This window comes from Pipra filicauda, unplaced genomic scaffold, assembly GCF_003945595.2.
Source record: "Pipra filicauda isolate LSUMZ 115617 unplaced genomic scaffold, ASM394559v2 scaffold11_size5308982_pilon, whole genome shotgun sequence".
NCBI classification, from domain to species: domain Eukaryota; kingdom Metazoa; phylum Chordata; class Aves; order Passeriformes; family Pipridae; genus Pipra; species Pipra filicauda.
In genome coordinates, this window is record NW_024103652.1 from 3,842,279 (window position 1) to 3,862,591 (window position 20,313).

The 20,313-nt window shown below is 40.3% G+C and overlaps 1 protein-coding gene across 3 annotated transcripts in view; it reads left to right on the forward strand.

The window, feature by feature from the left end:
- Window positions 1–20,313, forward strand: part of PRORP (protein only RNase P catalytic subunit) — a 47,586-nt gene that overhangs the window by 416 nt on the left and 26,857 nt on the right. For 2 of the 3 annotated variants that reach the window (XM_039386646.1, XM_039386641.1), the window contains exons 2-5: window positions 21–1,417; window positions 2,480–2,527; window positions 4,653–4,785; window positions 19,670–19,777. In XM_039386646.1, coding sequence (XP_039242580.1) covers window positions 426–1,417; window positions 2,480–2,527; window positions 4,653–4,785; window positions 19,670–19,777 — 1,281 coding nt within the window. In that variant the 5' untranslated portion in view covers window positions 21–425. The remainder of the gene's footprint in view (window positions 1–20; window positions 1,418–2,479; window positions 2,528–4,652; window positions 4,786–19,669; window positions 19,778–20,313) is intronic. The other variant, XM_039386645.1, reaches the window with a different exon arrangement.

A 20,313-nucleotide genomic window follows, 5' to 3' on the forward strand; every position in this document is an offset into this window, starting at 1 on the left:
GGTGTTATTTCTGTTTTTAGGAAATCTTCTGTCTCAACTTGGATGAAGGCAGGAAGAAAACACCCTGTGCTTTTTGCGTAGTTGCATCGGAGTTCCCTTTCTGTGTACAACATACACAGGACTCATCTTTGCTGTAACCAACATACAGATATTATAAGATGCAAACCTGCAAAGCATCTTCTCTAGAAAGAAAGATACCGTCATTTTGAATGGATGTCCTCACAGTCTAAGAGATTGATTTTTGTGAAAAAATATTTTACCAGTTTTTGTTTCCGTAAGAGACAAAAACGACTGTCAGAGCAAGCATTTTGAAACAAGTTTATGCAGCTTGACAGCCCTTGGGCTTTTATTAATAAACATCCCCATACAAGCTGTACAAGTGCATCAGATACAGTGAGCTAATAGTGACATAATTTCTTCTTGTGATGGCACTCTTTTCTCAAACTAGTCACCGGGGGTTTCAGGCTTTGTTATGGAAATGTCACATGTTCTGGCCTGTTTCAAGATGCCTTGCTGCCTCTTTCAGCATCCCTACTAGGGAAAAAATTAACTATTTCAGTTTTATGACATCTTCCAGCACTGCATTACCAGTGGACCCCAAAGAAACTGGTGTCTTACCTACTGAGAAAAGGTCTGAAATTGATTGCAAAGAAGAAAAAGGATGGGATGAGGAGACTAAAGAAATACCTGAAGGAAAACACCACTTTTCTTCCTCTGTTGGAGCTGCAAAGAAATGGTCAATGAGTCCAGTTGTGTCAAGGCATAAGTTTACAAATGTACAACCTCCAGAAAAACCTTTGCAGTCTGAGGAATGGAACAGACTAAGGGAAAACTTCCAATTACCTGAAATATTTGAAGAATTGATGTTGAACAGTATGATAAGGTGCAACAGCCCCATTGATGTGGCCAAGTCCTTGCTGACCCACGTGGCAAAGCGTAATGGTGACATTTCATACAGTGTGTTGGTCAAATACCTGACACTGTGTGTCCAGCAGGGACAGGTCTCAGAAATCCGTGATGTGTATGATATAATGAAAGTCAGATTTAAGATTTTAGAAATTGGGGCTTACAACCTTTTTATCAAGGGGCTGAGTAATTCGGATCAGTGGAGAATGGCCTTGACTCTTTTGGAAGAAGCAAAAAAGATTATGATTCCCTCACGGACAAGCTATGAATCCTGTATCAAAGCAGCCAGCTGTCACCAAGAAATGAAACTTGCTTTTGAGCTTTACCATGAAATGTTGACTAAGGATGTGGTCCCAACTTTGGATGTCCTGCAGTCATTTTTTGATTTCAGCAAGGGTATGAAAGGTGCTGAGTTACAAAAAGAGCTGTTTGGCATCCTCTTATATTTGAGAGAGAACCAAATATACCCTCACGAAACATTTATGCAGAGTATAAAGCTCTGGTTTGAAAGGTAAATGTTTCCATAGCGAGGTGCAGTTCATGAGGGTGGGATTCACATTATCTTACAGATTAAGAACCCTCAGCATCTCATTTTGGTAGTTGCTTCTCCACAAAAGACATGTTGTCATGAAAAGATGCATTTTATTTTTGTTCCCAAATTAGTGTGAAAGTGTAAAATTCTTACTGATTTCACCTTTTATGTTACTTCTTGGTACAGAAAGTAGGAAATTGCAATGGGTCATGGCTGTCCAAAATAGCCGATTTTGTCTCTTTCTGGGGTGGTACATAAGGAATATTGACAGGAATATGAGGGTTTTTCCTGTAATCTATTGGAGTGTAGAAGTAGTAAGTTATTTGAAGGTTAGATAGTTTCTTTCTTTGAAAAAAAGAGACAGCAAATTCAACTTAATTAAGTGAAGGTTAAATGTATTGACTTTGTATAGAATACTAGGAGATGAATAATCTTTAAATGAGACTCTGTTTTAGCACAGTATTTAGCAGGCCATGCAGTTTGTTTTCATGAGTAGTGATGGTCAGACTGCTAACTACAATTAGTTACAATGCACGTGCACAGAGGGGTTCACCTGAGTCCACTACATGTTTGTCATGAGGTTGTATGTGAGCCCATCTATGATTTCTTTTTTTAGCTGTTGGCTTCGTTTTGTGTGAGCTACAGAGCCATTTTACAAGTTAGTCTGCTGCATGAAAAATATGGCAGCAGGAATGCACTACCATTATTGGAATAGTTTATGAATGTGCAGGGCAGCAACTTAAAAGTTGTCAGTGCACCACAATTATTTGTATAGTTCTTAAAATTTGGTGACAAGATAAACTGGGGAGATTGATGGTGTTACTTCTTTGCATGTTGTTAAATGCTGGTTCTTTATATAATAATTTCAGGCATTACTAAATTATATATGAATCTTCATATAATTTCTTTGCAGGGTAGATGATTGATTGATTTTTTTATTTCTAAATGTTGACCAAAATATAATTATTCTTTATCTATAATTCAGGTGTTGTTAAATAAGAATATAATGTTTTTATATATCTTTCCCTCTGTACGTATTAGTATACCAGGAAGGAACTGGAGAGGACACCTGACCAACATTAAAGACAGGTAAACGCAACATTTTATTTAAAAGTGATGTGTTGTCTTGTCTTGATTATTCTGTTTTGAACTCTTCATTTTTAAATGTAAAAAAGCTTTCCTTATATACAAAAATATTTTAATCCTCGAGAATACAAACCTTTGTTGTGACATATGATTTCACAAACTCCACTTTCCAACTCATTCTTGTACATTATAAAAGACCAGGCATGCACATTTGGAATTGAATTATGCTAGGCAGAGCTAAGATGGAAAAGCACAGGGAAAAATAAGATGTGCCATTTTACTGTGTGGCTTATTTGTCTACTGTTTAGGAATTAAAGACTTTCTTTTTTGTTGGCTTTATAATACCATTGTTTAACAGGATATGTAGCAGAGAAGCTTTGGTGTGTAAAGGGATATCTTCTTGAAAACTGATACTATTTGCACACTACAGTTGATTTGTACAGATGGAAGGTTTTTCCCTTCCTACCTGATTTTCAGTGAAGACAAAATGGTTCTTAGGTTTTCACAGGCATAGCTTGGGTACGTGTTTCTATTACAGTGCAGTTTTCTTAATGTCTGTAAACTGCTATTTTAAATGTTATTCTATTTGAAACCTTGTTCTGTGCTTTTGTAGCAATTTGGCAGCTATAAATAAATTATAAGCATGTCTCCAATGGATTGTGGGGTTTTTAGGTGGGTTATAAAAATACTCCATGTTGCATACTCTGAAGTAAAAGCACACATAGAGCCTGCAGCTCTTGAAGCCCTTGAAAGAACAGCATAACTCACTGTCTTAAGAGTGGTTTGCTATATGAGACTGGGTGCTCATATAACTGTAAAGTTACCATTGAACACATCTAATTGCACTAAGTAACTTCAGGTGGGCAACAGAGAAGAAAGGCCTAATGAACTGTTATGAAACAATATTATCAAGATTAAGCCTACAGTTTAAAGATCTGTCCCATAGTTAATTTGGGACAGATGAACTACATGAAAAAGGAAAAAGAAATGGTCAGACAGGACGTTAACAGACATTGTCAAACTCAGTTTAGGAAAAAATAGTTCTGAATTTTTTAACTCAAGACTCATTTTTTAGCAATAAAGAAACAAGTAGTGATTAGTTGTCGGGAGATAGCAATGTAAAGCTGCTTTCTGTTTAGGTGGAGTCGGCCAGATATTGGAAGATCTCTGGTGGAACTGGGCATCGTACAGACATGCGGTGCCAGTGTGAGTTAGTATTGCTGAGGGCTTTCAAAGCAAACAGTATTTCTGTTTTAGTCACATTCTCCTCTCAGTCTGTTCACTCTGGCCACCTTGGAGAGAGCTGGGAAACATTCTTAGCCTAGAATTAAGGGGAAGTCTGTTGGCAAAAGACAAGTGACGCAAATAAGTCAATCTTGCTCATTGTTTGCTTTTCCAAACATACAACAAATTTATATTACCTTTTCCTTCTTTCCTTTTTTTTTTTCCCGTTCTTTTGAGCAGGGTTATTCCTACATCTGTGGAGGTTTGGTTATTCTAAACTTGGATAAACAAGGCACATATAGCTTAGCTTTTTTTGGTAGGAGCAGTCACTGGCACAACAGTGGAGCATTTCACAGGTGCGTTTTTGTGTTGTAACATTTGGAATGGATTTATAGCTAGACCAAGGCTCTGTGGCATGCCTGCCAGCTTCAGCTAGCATATGTACAGCTGCTTCATATGTTCTGGTGAGGCCAGTGCAACAGCATCACCTTCCCACATTGAGATCAGGGATGTGTGTATCCACAATGACTTTCCTATCTAGTAGGGAAACTTCCAAATCTTAGAGGTGTGGGAATTTGTGGTAATGCTGAGAATTGAACTCTGATCTTTCAAGGCCTAAATAAATGCTGATGTGCAGAGTTTTAGTCCTAAATCTTCAAATATCTCTAGAGCTAAATCTTTGATCCTGATGCCACAAAATCACATAAAAATATTTTTAGTGACTTTAACAGGTTTTGGATGCATCACAGAAAGAGTACAACTAATTTTCTGATGATTTTACCCTGTTGGGGTTCTTGTAAAGAATTGTGCTCATCAATAGACACTTGGTAAGTCGGTAATATTTAAGGTATTTCTTATTTAAACACCTTTTTCCTTTTATTTTCTTGTGTTATTGTTATTTCAGTGGACAGTGCCCAGTTTGCAACCATCAGTTGGAGGATAGCAACCTCACTGAAGAGGAGTATAATAATCTCAGTGAAAGAATAATAAGGGACGTGATACATGGAACTGACACTTTTAGAAAGACAAGCCCACAGGTAGGTCTTGCACCCAGTCAGGTTCATTGGCTAGGAGGGTGTCAGGTTTGAGAGCCCCAAAATCCCATTCCCTAGTCCAAGCCCCCCTCCCACATCTCAACCCAGTGTGAGATGGGTTTTCCAGACACCGCACGAGACTCAAAATGGGGGGAAGGGATTATATATTACAATGACTGTACAAAATAAATACTACAATACATTATATACAATCTTAACTATCTCTACCGTGACATAAAAGTATTTACAATGGATCAAATCTCTTCTCCTCTCTAAATAAAAGTCCGGGAGGGAAGAAGGAAAAGATCCTTTCCGCTCTCAGAGCAGCAGTGTCTTCAGGGCAGCAGTCTATCTCTCTCTCTCTTCCATGCAGCAGCTGTAGCTGGATCTCTGCCAGTACACGCGAGGGGGGGTATCCAAGCCCTCGTGGCTCTTCATCTCCAAGTGAGGGTCTTCTCTTCCGTAGGCTGTGTTTACCGGGACAAAGGTCACTTCACTACGGTTATATCACAAAGCACAGGGGTCTTCGTGACGGTCCCTATCTTCAGGGGATTCAATCCCCTTTGCAGAGCTCCGTGCTCTTGACTCAAAGCAGCAGGGGGGCGAAGGCCCTCCTCTGCATTCCTTTGGCCGTCCTGGTCCAGCTTCCAGGACGCCTGAGCTTTTCAGCTCCTCTCTGCAGTGCTGCTGCACTTCACCCCTCCCTTTTAGGAGGGGTCTCCAAGGAGTTTGGGGGGTTTTGGTTCAGTTCTTACTCCAAAACTCTGTCTCTATAGAGCTTAGTTCTGCTCTCTCTGCTGCTGTCTCTCCTTCTCTCGAACAACTCTTTGTCTTCCTTGGCTGCATGCTGTTGCTGTTCCTTATCTCTTCTGGCTCTCTGCCACCATTTCTCTGTCCAGTGTTGTTTTTGCTGCCGCTTCTGCTGCTCACGGTGGAGAAAAAAAACTTCCAGCTTCTCAGTCACAGACCTCAGTCCAGTTTAACACTGTTTCCGAGTTTCTATGACTCCAGCCGGGGGCTGGTGGGGGAGCCAGAGCCCCCCAGGGCGCTCCTGCCCCTTCTTCTCATGGCTCTACAACATGGCCACCTCTCCAACAACAACTACAACTACCTTCTCTTTCGGTCTGCTTGTGATATGTTTATATTTTGCAGAAGCGCTCATTGGCTAAAATCCCCAAGGGTCACCACCCCCTGAGGATTTACCATTTTATAACTTCAGGGGGGAAAACTGTTTCCCCCCACCACAGAGGGTAATATGCAGTTAATGTTCAAGCACTTAACACCACAAATTCTTTGCTTTAAAACATTAATAGGCCATTAGATACTGAAGTATCCTATGTGTCTATTTCAGTTGGGTTTATAAAATGGGTCTAAATCTCGGCATCTTTCATACTGTCTTTGTTCTTACATTTACAACCAGCTACTAATGGATACTGAAATAACTAAAATGTGGGAGTTTTATACATACAAAATTAAAAAGGTGTGGAAATCTTTTAATCCCCCGAGAGCTAAATTTTAAATATGGAATAAAACCCAGTAAATACCCTAGAACAAAACAAAATATCTGATATTTTCAGCTTGCAAAAGAAGTAAAAGAATGGTTATCATTTTGTTCAGTCACCTTTCACAGCCCACCAAACAATCAACTACTCATCGATTTTAAAGATACACTTTCATATTTATAATTACAGTATACATTAGGAGTATCAAGCTTTTCAAAGGTCATGGTAAACATATGAGAGGGTGTAATTCCCAGACACTACAGTATATTGCAGTTCTATGACTTCAGTAAAGCCTTTGACACTGTCTCCCATGGCATTCTCCTGGAGAAGCTGGCAGCCCATGGCTTGGGCGGGTACACTCCTCGCTGGGTAGAAACCTGGCTGAATGGCCAGGCCCAGAGTGTGGTGGTGAATGGAGCCACATCCAGCTGGCAGCCGGTCATTAGTGGGGTTTCCCAGAGCTCAGTATTGGGGCCAGTCCTGTTTAATAATCTGGATATGAGAGGATCAAGTGCACCCTCAGTAAGTTCATAGACTACACCAAGCTGGGCAGGAGTGTGGATCTGCTGGAGGGCAGGAAGGCTCTACAGTGAGATCTAAACAGGCTGGATCCATGGGATGAGGCCAATTGTATGAGGTTCAACAAGGCAAAGTGCTGGGTCCTGCCCTTGGGTCACAACAACCCCAGGCAGCACTACAGTCTTGGGGAAGAGCAGCTGGAAAGCTGCCTGGTGTAAAAGGACCTGGGAGTGCTGGTCAACAGCTGGGTGAATGTGAGCCAGCAGTGTGCCCAGGTGGCCAAGAAGGCCAATGGCATTGTATCAAAAATAGTGTGGGCAGCAGGACTAGCAGAGTAGTTGTCCCACTGTAGTCAACACTGGTGAGGCTGCATCTCAAATTCTGTGTCCAGTTCTGGGACCTGACTTCAAGAAAGGCATTGTGTGTCCAGAGAAGGGCAGTGAAGCTGATGAAGGGTCTGGAGCACAGGTCCTGTGAGGAGTGGCTGAGGGAGCTGGGGTGGTTTAGCCAGGAGAAAAGGAGGCTCAGGGGAGACCTTATCACTCTCTACAACTACCTGAAGGGAAGTTGTAGCCAGATGGGGATCAGTCTGTTCTCCCAGGCAATCTGTTCTCCCAGTGACAGAAGAAGACATAAAATCAAGCTGTACCAGGGGAAGTTTAGGTTGTAGATCAGGAATAATTTTTTCACTGAAAGGGTGATTAAGATTAAACACTAGAACAGACTGCCCAGGGAGGTGGGGGAGTCACCATCTCTGGAGGTGTTCAGGAAACGACTGGACGACGCACTTGGTGCTGTGGTCCTGTTGACAAGGTGATGATCGGTCACAGGTTGGACTCAATGGTCTTGGAGGTCTTTTCCAACTCATTTCGTGTGGAGATAACTGATGCGGCAGTAGCAATACTGAATGAAGGTGAGCCCCACTAGATGGAGCCCACACCACATCTTAGAGTGGGTTTGCTTTACCTCTATCAGTATTGATGAAGGCTTGTTGCAGCTGGCACCCCGGTTCTTCACCGGCTCTGAAAATATGGACTATTTAATTCTTCAGGCTTTCTGCGGGCACAGAAACAGTTGCACATGTGTAACGGTTACAGAAACTTGAAGCAGTTAGTGTTGGGGTGTTTGTAGTACATGCAGCCTATTGTGCAGACATCTAATTTTCACACGGATTTTCTCTTCAGTTCAGGACTTTTTATCTGATCTAGCTGTGAATCGTACATGAGAATAAAATTACCCTTAAAAATGTAGCAGTAATTTTAAGTATTTAATGGATACTGATGTTCTATAATTTCATAAGATAAACAAAAGGTTGTGTTTTATTGCATGCTGTATGGCTTGGAAATTTCAAGTGTGTCTAGTACACAGGACTAGATTAGCAGTGACAGTTGAAGGCAGGGAGATTTAGGGAAGGAGTTCTGGGTAACAGGACCTTCACATTCAAGCTGAACAGTAGCAGAAATTATAGTCCCCCTGTGTAAGAAACTGATTGATGAAATAAATGCAGTCTAATGAAACAAATACACTATATTAAGTTTTGATGCTGGTAGATTCTGTTAGTGTGTGTGATAGCTGAAATTCCATCATTTACCATTCTGGGGCCACCCACTTGCTGCTTCAGGTTGATTTTGTTCTAGTTCTGTATCAGCAGGCAGTCACTGGTGGAGTGAATGGAGATGAATTTCGTGTGTTTGCTGTTGCTTAAAGTCTGCTTCCTCAGTGAATTTTGAGCATGGATGTGGGAGTAGTGGTGAAATGGTGTCATAATGTATCAGATATTTCCAGAAATAAATTTGGGACTTTCTAGTTGCCTTTGTGCTGTGAAAGCAGACATGTGGTCATGAAAATATGCTGCCCATTTTAGGTCTGCCAGACTGTGTGACTTCTGCAGCCAGGGTTCAGCCAGGGTTTTCCAGAGGGGAAGTTAGGTGATGAGGATGAAAATAGGATGTAAGCAAGTATATCTGAAGGGGGTGTGTGTCCATTCTCCAGTCAGTTACTTTTTTGTAGTAGCCACACTTCAAATAGAAAACGTTTTAGCTTTGTATTCCTTCTTTTATCCTAACTAGTTTTCTTTAGTACATCTGTGCTTCTTGCAATGAAGTGATTAATCAAGGAAACACTTTAAGTTGTGAGCTCTGAACTTTTTTTTTCCAACAATATTTCAAATTGAATATGTAATACATTTGGAATATCTTTTTTCTTCAGTGAGGAATAGTCTTTTGTCTTACTTTTGCAGCGGTGTCGTTGCTTTATTTGATTTTATTTCTCTCACTTAAGAATAAATGTGGTCAGAGTAGAAAATTAGGAGTAAAGACTTGGTTTGTTGAGAATCCCCCAAAAGTAATCTGTTGTGGGTGATTAAAAAAATGAATCGTTTTTGTAATTAGTTTTAGGAAAGAAAATCAAACAATGTAGGTTTGTACATCAGAATGGTAGTGAACACTGTTTACAAGTATGTTGAAAAGATGGCTTGCATGAACTATAAAACTGATTATTTGTGACGAGGAAATACCTGTTACACATTAAAAATAGACATTGATTCAGATCCATATGCACAGCTGTTTAAAGGTCTATTAGGATGTCACACGATGATCTAATATACCGAGCTGCAGCCTTGCAAACTGCCATAGGGAGAAAACAGTTGGAATAAGATTGTCACCTTTCGTACCGAATTTCTGCGTGATGTTTGCAGTCAGATGACTGTTGACTCTGGCTGTATTTGATTGGGAGCTATGCCATTGAGCCTGAGAGGATATAATTGGTCTACTGGGAGGCAGAATCAACTTTTACTGTGATGACTTTCATGTCGCAGCCACTCCTGAATATTTCTCTCAAATACACAAATGCTGTAATTTGCCTTTTGAGGCTCCTTCATACATTTGATAAGCCTGAAAGGATGGTTGTGCAGTGGGAAGGAAGCACATTAGAAATGTGTATGTGCTGTCAAGAAGGCAGGAAAAGATGGGTTTGTGGTCATGTAAATCCCCTCACTAGATCTGGACTAAGTGTGTGAAGAGGTTTTACATATTCCTCTAGAACACAAGGGACTGGATGGGGAGGAGGAAGTAACTTGTTCATCTCTGTGTTCTTTTTTCAAATGAATGAGGCAGTGCTGTTTCCAAGGAGCCTTGAAGATAAAGCTCTAACTCTCGCTTTTTAGACTGATACCTTTTCCTTTCTATAATGCTTTGATTCTCCTTCCAACTCCAGGATTTGCACCAAAACCCCAAAGCGGGCTTTGGGTGCATGTCAGTCTTGTTCTGAATGAAGTAGTTTATTACTTCCAAACCCCTTCTGTACTCCAGCATCTAAGAAGCCTCTGTCTGACACAGTCTGCTCTAATGTGGCAGTGCCTTCACTCCCAACTTCCAATGTGGTCTTCTCGTTCTTTTACGTGCTTTGTTGACTGTCAACTTGTGGACAAAGTCAGCTAAATTGTCTGCACTTGAGCTGCTTGCAAGGTGAGTGTAGTGGGTTTGTAACCCTCCCTGGGAGGGAAACGGAACTAGGATAGGTCACCTGATGTATATTTTACCAATAAGGTATTCCATACCATCTTATGTCAGCTCAGATATAAAGATATGTTATCACAGAGTCGTGATTATTGGCTCCCCCTTGGCCAGCCGCAGGAAGTCCCTCCTGTAGCCAGCCGTCATTGGCTTCACTGGGGAGGAAACTTCTAGCAGCTTCTAACCGAAGCCACCCTATGTAGCACCCCCCCCACTACCAAAAAACTTGGCTACCTCAATGCACAACATTGAGCTACTCTGAGCTCTGCGATGCCTGGGTTATAACGGCTGTCCATCTTGCACCTGGATGTCAAGGCTTTTTTGCCTGAGCTAAGGGAGAAAGGGAAGTTAGGCCTTCTCTGTCTCCCGAGAAGATCAGGGCCTATGAGGAGAAAACCCCTTCCAAGCAAACAGCTGATACTATGTGCACAGTATGTTCCACAGCCCAGGATATGCGTGCCATTTACCTCCCCTACTTCTATTCCTGTGTATGTTAGCTCCTCCTTGTCACTGCCGGGAAGCAAAGAATTTTCTGAAGGGGAGGAAGTGTAGAAGGAAGGAGAAGGCCAGGTTGACTTTCTCCAGTGGGTACATGTGCCACCTTCCCTCTCAAGTTTGTGCCATATTGCAGCAAAGGGATCAGATTCACAGTGTTTGTCCTCTACAGTAGGAGTGCAAAAATTTGACATGCTGTAAAGTCCCTTTTCCCTGGGATGAGGGAAAAGAACAATTCCTGTAGTTTCTTCTCAGATGGGAATGATTGTCAGTTCTGTGGCAGGGTGGGTCACTTTGCTAGAGCTTGGATAGAATGCCAGCACTTGGATTGAGAGCTAGCTTCTGCAAGGACCGTGCTGGCAGAATGAAAATCCTGCTGCTGCCAGCATGGTTTGAAAGCTTTCTGTCAGTTCTGGAGAGGGATAGAGGGATGGTGAGCTGTAGTTATGCCTAGGATTAGGACTAAGCAACAAGACAGTAGAGATTTCTGAGCTTGCTTTTTTTTTTCCTTTTTCTTTTTTCCCTCCCTTTCCAAGACCCAAGAGTAGGATGAATGCTGAGGTTGTGTTACATGAGAAAGTTATGAGTAATTTTTGGATGGGTATGATTTACTTTTAGTAGTCTGTGTTTTCAGGATGGCAAGGATGAAAGAACCTCTTATTTCTGAATCTAGAAATCCTGAAAGTGTGGTGTTTGGAGATTAGTGTTTTAAACAGCAGGTGCTTGAGGACTTGAGCTCAATTTATTAGGATTGAGTGAGAGCTATTGCTGGTGGAGATAAAGGTCTTATTGTAGCCTTTTGGTACTTGTTGGTGTTGGGCTTAGGGTAAGAGTTGCTAATTGGGAGTTAAAATACTTGAAGCACTCACTTAATAGGGTTGTGGCCAGGCCAGAGCATTAAATTAGAGGTGACATCAGTAAGAACAAATGTGTTGCCTAGTCTGCAACAACAGTGATCAAAAAGCTTTCTTACAGTTGTTGTTTGATTATGGGATGGCTAGTGCTGGACAGTTTAATTCTACAGGTTTTGCAGAATAGAAAGGTATGCCATTCTTAAACCTTGGTGAAATTCTTCAATTTTTTCTATTTCTATTTTTTCTTTTACATTCCAGCTAATGCAAGGAAGATACTGATCTGAGAAAAATCACTGCATCAGCAAACTATGTTTGCATTTAGCTTAGCAACTCCAGATGATATATAGTTAAAACAAGTTAAGATTAGCAACTATATTTTAACCAAGTAACTGCTCCTAAAGAAATAAGATTAGAACCAGATTTTTCTTAATTAATTGCACTAACTGGAATATGTATCAGGTTAGGAGAATTTCCAAATACAGAGGTGACACAAGAAGTAGCTTAAAAACACTGTGGAGGACAATAAAAGAGGTTTAGACAGTGGGTTGGAAGTAAGGAACATTCTTATGTTGCAGGGTAGCCTGATGACCTGAAAAAAATCCCAGCTCATTCCTTGCTATACAAATCATGAAAAGGAGGACCACTCCTTACATGGGACTCTGTCTTTTCTATGAAGTTCATGATTTTAAGTTGTCTTAAAGGTCTTTTCCAACCTAAATACTTTTATGATTCTATGATTGCATTCCACTGTCTTTCTGTAATGCTCATTACATTGCATTTAAGCATTCAAGTCAATCTTTTCATCATTTAGCCTTCTGTTAGGTGGTTTGCCCTAAGAGGAGAAGGTTCCAAAGCAGTGATTTTAATTTTGAAAGTACTGTGAATTCAAAATGTTTCTGCCTTTGAAAAGTTTTTTTGGTCTGTTTTCAAAGCAAGCTCGGTATGGTCCATTTCTTTATTCTTGTACTTATGATGACAGTCTTGCAAAGATGGGGACATTTTCCACTGAGGACAGCAGCACAAACTGTTTGTCCCACCCTCCATGTTTAGAGTGCTCAGGAGGGACTTTTCAGAAGTTTACTACCTGGATTGTTGAGGTCCAGGCTGTGCATTGGCCCTGTTACTGACCCTCTGCTGTCTGAGGTAGACAGCTGGGAACAAATCCTACAACACTACCTGCTGTTGACTGAGGGCTGTGAACAGGCAGCACAGTGCACATCTCAGCGAGGTTGTCAGCGTGCCTGCAAGTACCTTCCTGTTTGTGACCGTATCTCTGAAAGCTACAGCCGCAGGAGTTCATGACTCTGGGATTATTTGTAGACTCTAGAGAAGTATATAACAGAGGGAAAACAAATTGTGTGCAGTCCTGAGTACATAATGATACCATACACAATACTGAGAAAAGTCTTCCTGCTTGTAAGGGTTCGAAGGGGATTTCCAAGCTTTGAAACTGTAGGGGAAATAATCAAACCCTTCAGGCATAGCAACAAACAGATTTAAGAGTGCTCCAGCAAGACGCAGTAAAAAAAAGAACTGGCTGGATTTCAGTTTGACAGCTGAATTTTATTTCTTACACTTAATGCACATTCCTGTGTTTTTCTTCTGATACTGAGAAACATTGCTGAAAACAAAGCAACCCGACATCAGTTTGTATTTTATGAAACTCTTAAAAAGGGAATGTTTTCACTTCTCTAAAAGCTGCTCTTACAGTGTTGAAAGACACCCTGTTTGATAGTAGGGGTAGTTACATTATAATTAAGTGCAGAACAATATTATGTTAATTAAAATTTGCTCTTTCCTTGCACATGTCATTTAACACGGAGAAGGGAAGCACTGCTTCTTCTGTTGTACAAAGCTTAAACTATTGTGAATGCTTCTGGAAAAAAGGTATGTTGAACATTGTAGTTTTTCATTTTTTAATTTAACTAGTGTCTCTCCACCATTCCTGAACTGAGCAAAAACTTTATTTAGCAGAAGTGACAAACAGCCTTTTGACTTTAATAGGTTTTAGTAAGTTTCTTTTAATTCTTCTGTTTAAACTCCATGCACTGGCAGGAACATAATAGCCTTTCTTGTATTTAGAAGTCCTCTGTGGCTTTGCTTATATATCTCCTTTGTATATTAGATTACTTTAGGTGTTGGCATTTGGATCAGTAGATATTTTGGATTGTTCAAGAATTTAACCAGTGCCAGGATTTTTATTTCTAGTTGTCAACATATTTCCTATTTAGACTTGAGAAAAATATTCAAGTGATGTAACCTTTCTGTGTTCTGAAATGTATCATACACTGAGATCTGTTATAGACATTAGAATTATTTCATAATACTCATTTGGATTAGTCTCATTGCTTTTACCAAAGGACATGCTTGTTTAGCTGTGTTTTCTTTGTTTTGAAAGACATGATAAACATGTTATGTTTAACATAGTATCTGTAAATGCTAATATTTAATTCCTTGAATTCCTTGTTTTTGTTGTGCTTTTGAAGCTTGGGGTCTATGTGTGCACTGGTATTGGAAGAAAACCATATATTCCTATTTATAAATGTATTTACATGAGTTGAAATAGTATTGTCTTACAAAAGAGTCCTATTTTCATATTTATTACTACTGCTATTTCAAATATTATTGGCTGTGTAAGCCAGACTTTTGAGGTCCAAAGGCACACTTACTTAAAAAAAATTTTTAAATTAATGGTTTAAAATAGCAAGACTAGTCTTTTTTCTTTCTTTCTTTTTCAAACAGTAATTCCTATAGGTCAAATTTTTAAAACCAACCTATTTTGCTTTGCTGCAATATTTCAGGCTGAGAGATAAATTTCATAAAATGTTGTCATTTAGCATAGGCAGGGAAATGGGTCTATGGGAAAAGGTAGTCTCACCTGCTAACAATGTCATTCCATGTACTGGCTGCATTTTTATGCCAGGACAATCCTCTTGTTGTGACCTGAACAGGGGGACTGGTGCAGGCTAAAAACTGTTACGTGGGCTCAGTTCATCCACTTGAGTCTTTCTCCTTGTGCTAACAATGTGTGTGCATAGGTAGGTGAAGGAACAAGGGTAGGAATGAATGGCTGAGGGAAGGGAGAAGATAGAAACAACTTTTTCTGTGATAGCACCAGTACATACCAGTATAAAATGATGGTGAAATAGTGCATGAGTCATTCAACTGATGTGGAATACCAAAAAAATGTGACTCTTTGTGCTTTTGCCAAGATGTGAATGCACCTACCCACTAGTGATTAAACAAAAAATTATTTTAAAACTCTTAAATTCTTTACGTCAATATAAATTCCATCATGGGTTTGTTATGGCTGGCTTTTACTTTCAAATTGATTTAATCAGTGTGGTGTCCATTTGCAAAGGAAAGAGTGTTTTTAGTAGAAGTTGAAGTGAATCATTTTTAAAGGTTGCATAGTGGGCATTCCCCTATTTTCTCAGTAAGGCAATAAATGAAATCAGGCGAGTTTTTTAAAATTCCCTTTTCTTTTGTGCATGGTGTGGAACAGGATATCCCTGGAACCACCTCTGGGCCTGTGCTGTGCTGTGTCTGTTGCTGCTGTGGGAAGGAGTGTTCATGCAATGCACAGGCTGCTGGGGGAAGTCCTGCAGTGAGGTAACAGCCTTGCTGTATTGCACTACTTTTCTGCGGCTCCTGAGAGATAAGAGGGTCATGTCAATAAGCCATGTGAAATGTGGTTTTGAAGTTTTGTCCTTTCAGTTTGAGTCATGTTTCCGAGGCTGGGAAAATGGACTTTTCTTTGGAAATTTTGTGAGATGACCCCGGTCAGAACAAGTTAGAAATCAGTGTAAGGTTTGTTGTGTTTGTCTTGGTGCTCCTACCTGGAGAGAGAGAGAAATGTGTTTTGCTGCTTGTTGGCTTATTGAAGGGATTCATCAGAAGTGCCCTTTGTCCTGTTGAGCAGGACGTTACCTTGTAAATTCTCCAGTGGCACATGCAGGGCTGTGTGTAGATCATACCTTGCATTCTCCGTTTGGAATCACAGAATACGCTCAGTTGGAAGGGACTCACAAGGATCATCAAGTCCAACTCATGGCCCTGCACAGGGCCATCCCCAAGAGTCACATCATGTGCCTAAGAGTATTGCCCAAACACTTCTCAACCTCTGCCAGGCTTGGAGCTGTGACCACTTCCCTGGGGAACCTATTCCAGTGCCCAAGCACCCTGGAAGGGGAAACCTGTGCAAATAACTTGCTTCTTTTTGCCTAAACCAACTTTCACATCATCATTGTACTGCATTGATGGTCATCATGTCTGGCTTCTCTTGATCAGCTGTACCCTAACTGCAGCTGTGCTTTACTTCATTTACTTCTTAAAAAGAAAGTGTTCAGTTTCTTTGAACAGTTAGCTATTGAGGGAGATATCTTTAGAGAACTGTGAATGAAACATCTCTTTATTATTGTGGCTGAAGTAAGATCTGCATAAAATCCAGACAATTCCCAATCTTTGAAAGATCAGCATCCTTTGAATTGTCTATTTTCTCTCTTCATGGTGAGTTGATCTTGGTTGGACACCAAGTGCCCACCAAGCTATTCTATCACTCCTCTCCTTGACAGGGCAGTAGAGGGAGAAAATGAGATGGAAAAAACCTCAAACATCAGGATAAATACAGTTTATTAAAGCAAAAGCAAAGCCCACATGCAGAAGCAAAGAAAACCAAAAGATTTATTCTGTTCTTCCCATTAAGATGTGATGTTCAGCCACTTCCTGTTACGTAGGGCCTCACTATTCATAGCAGTTGCTCCATAAAATAAAGGTAGTAATAACAAATGCTCCCCCCCACCTCTTTTTTCCTCTGAGCTTTTATTCTGAGCGGCTGTTGTGTGGATGGAATATCCCTTAGGTCAGGTTGAGTCAGCTGTCTTGGCTATGTGGTGTCCCAAGATTTTGCCCACTCCCAGCCTACTAGTGAGAGAGAATGTTGGAGAGACAGCCTTGATGCTCTGCAAGCACTGCTCAGCAGTAGCCAAAACACCGGTGTGTTACCAACCCCTTTCCAGCTACCAGTGCAGGGCACAGCACTGTGACATCTGCTATGGGGAAAATTGACTCCATCTCAGCCAGACTCAATACACTCCTACAGTGTAAGTCTATGGGTGTTAGAATAACCCTTTGTACTATGTCCAGATGAGGTAGCCTGCTGCTTATTCCCAGTCTTTTCCCTTTTCCTTCCCTGTGTCCAGAGGATGAGAAATACGGAACTCAAAACCTGTCTCTCAGGGGAGGAGACCTGAATCTTTTCTGTCATTCTTCATGTATTTTTTTTTCTAGAAAAGGAAAGAAGCACTATTGTGTGTTGCTGGGAATTATGGATTGTGAGGAGAAAATGAGCCGACCCTTGGGATTTTTAGTTTGTCTGAGGCTTTTCACTGGAGTCTTGTGTATTTGGTGACGTTAATTAAACTTGGCCATTTGTCTTCTGTGCTTTCTCTGCTGTTAACTCCTCATCTCCTTGTGTGGATAAGTCTTCTGTACCAGCAGCCTTCTTCCCTGTTTTGCACAGTTTACTTGTAGAAGATGGAAAATAATTGAACTGATCTGGGAGGCTGGCAGGGGCATACTGTCTGTCAGGCATCTGTTGAGAATGGTCTAGGACACATGGACAGGAGGAGAAGTGGCCAAACCATTGACAGTGGAAAAGCTTGCAGCATCTCCCCAGCTCCAGAAGCAAATCCCAGAGAGCCAGGAACTGGCTTTCTGAGGAGCACTGAGCCTATCGTGATGCCGCTCAGCAGGACCCTTCTGGCAGCCCTGCTCCATCTGACCTGCTGGGAGAGGGGAGGGAGCCAAGCGAAGAGTGGGCAGAGGAGAGCACAGACCCACCAAACTCCTCTGCTGCTTCCCCAACTCCTGCTGTAGTGTTCCCTCAACAAAGCAGTCTGCTCTGCCCATCAGGGAAAACCCACCCTTTCAGAAACCGCTCTATAACTTGTTGCTTTAAATAAAATACCACTTTAAAATTCTCCACAAAGTGCTTATTTTGTATGGAACTGAGCCCACAAAGACAAGATTACTTGTACAGTATGCTTCACAAAAATGTCTACTTGACTGTAACTATTTTACTTCAAATAATATTGCCATTTGTTGGCATTGGGAAAATAACACTCTATTGGAGTATATACCACGTTTTTCATCTGCTTCCACTTTCTTTTGCCTTTTCCATTTTCACTTCTTTGTCTCAGAGCTCTTCTATTTTACCTTCATTTGGTCTGCATGTGTTTTGCTTCTTTTCATCTTTCACATTTCAGACAGCCATCCAGTATTGCAGTGATGACTCACCGATTTTGAACCATAGGAAGTCCCCTGGATGGCATAAGCCCAGAAGGAATCCATGTTGTTTGGTTTTGCACTTGTTTCTCCCCCTCCAGCCCTTTGCTAGTGACTTCTTTCTGTGTCTTGGTGTCCCTGTCAGATGGCAATGAGAATATTTATTCATCTATAGAAAATACATTGAGATTGAGGCAGGGAGCAGGGAAAACACTTCACAAGTGCCAACAATTTATTTTTGTTGGAGATGATAATTTCCTTGCCCAGCTTTTTATACTTTCTCAATAATGACATTTATTTAAGCCACGGAGAAATGAAAGATCACATAAAAGGCGATTGATTCCTATGGTGCTAGACTGAGCTCTGTGTTGTCTCTGTTCTCATCGTTGTGCTTTTGATTAGCATGCCTCTTTTCACCTGGAAATTACTCCTGAAACTTTAACATCTGAGTGAGGCATCCTTATCTCACTTGGTTGGTTTGTACTCTTAATACAAATGACCCTTTTCCTAGTATAATTTGTCATAAGCATTCCAACTAAATTTGAAGTTGGTGATCATTTGTTAGTGCCTGACAGCAGTGTATTTTCTGGACAAATAAATTCTTTCATTTCTTTCTCTGAGGAAGAATGTATATGCTGTATATGTTTTTGTTTGTGTGCTGAGGGGATGTTTTTTATTTAGACATATGTTGCCATATGGCTGTGTGGGAGAAGGCAAGATTAGAAGAGTACTTCTTGAATACTGAGTAGAAGGCATGAAATATGAATTGTTTTGAGTTCCTATGAAAGTTAATTTATAGCCTTGGTCTGTGAAAGCTCTGTCAGCGGGGGATAAATAAGTCTTACTTGTTACTAGAAAGGTAATTTATGAAACTAAGTCACTGCCCACCAGGATGGTGCAGAGTTCTTGTGCCTATTAAAAACAGTCAGAAGGAAGAAGTAGAAATCTTATGCAAGTGTCTGCAAAAAACCACTCAATCTTTCCTCAAAAATTAAGGGAGAAATTCTTTTATTCCTATTTATTATAGCTTTGTAGTCTGTTCTTCTACTGTGGGCTCTCAAACCTAAAGCAGTTGTGTTTTTCCTTCTGTTGGAAAAGCATTCTGTTGGATGGATGCTGCTGTTTTGCTCAATCACTGCATTACATTTCTGACCTAATAAGAAAGTACATTCTTGTGTTAGTCTTAAAGCCATGTGTTACTCACAGATCGACTGCTGTCTTTCTAAATGAATGTTTATTTAAATATTGACTGGCATTCAGAGATTTCAGAATTCTTCCAGAGAACCTGAGTATGATGCTTACCTTACATTTGGAAATGTTAAGACCTAGTAGTAGTGTCACTGTCTACTGGTTTGTACGGTTGCTTTGTTTTGCAGCTATTGCATGACAGTGACTATAGCATGTATCTTTACGGAAGTGTGCACTTCAGGTTATAATATTGAAAATCTGGATGACTGTAAAGTTTTGAATTTTGGTTGTAATGTAATTTAAAGTTGTATTGGAAGTATCTACTGTAACATGGCTTTAAAGATGTTTTGGTTGTGGGTTTTTTTGGTGTGGTTGTTATAGGAAATATGCAAGTAATGATGCGAAGTGTAGCCAATGATGTAAAAGTGAGAGACTTGGGCTTTGTTTCTTTTTTTAATAAAAAGTGAATGAAATTTCTTTCTGTTAAACTCAACATAATATCCCCCTGTGAGTATTTATTTATTTATTTCAGGAATTTGAGGCCTTTCAAACATTTGTGGAAAATCGACTTCCGTTTGATATTGTTATTGATGGACTCAATGTTTCCCACATAAAACCCAGAAGGATGCATTGTGAAAATGTAAGTGCTGTTAAATATTCATTAAGAATTTTGTGTATGCTGATTGTAAAACAATGAGTGCCTCATTATTAGTTATTCTCTAGAGAAACTGATCAAACGTTTTTGTAGCATGTGTTACAATGAAGTTCAAAGAATCATCTAAGTTTCACACATTAAAAATGATTAGTGGGAAGATAGTTCTTCTCACATATTTGACTGTATTATCTGTAAAATGTGGTACCCAAATTTCCTCATGTATGCAATGGTTATAATTACAGCAAAGGTATCGATAATAACATTATTAGGACATACACTGTGTCAGTGTGTAAGTTTTTGTAGTAATAGGGATTTGTGGGAACAGAGTAAAACTGCCATATAGAAAATTTAGTCTAATATAGTTATGCTGGTAAGAGTTGTTCTTAAAATAACCCCTTACTTTGTTCAAACCACATCCTGTACACATTTAAACTTTATTTCAATTCCTGTTGTCTTGAGAATTTGAGCCTTGTTAGTACAAGGACGTACCATCAAACTGGCTTCAGTTCTTTCCACTTGAT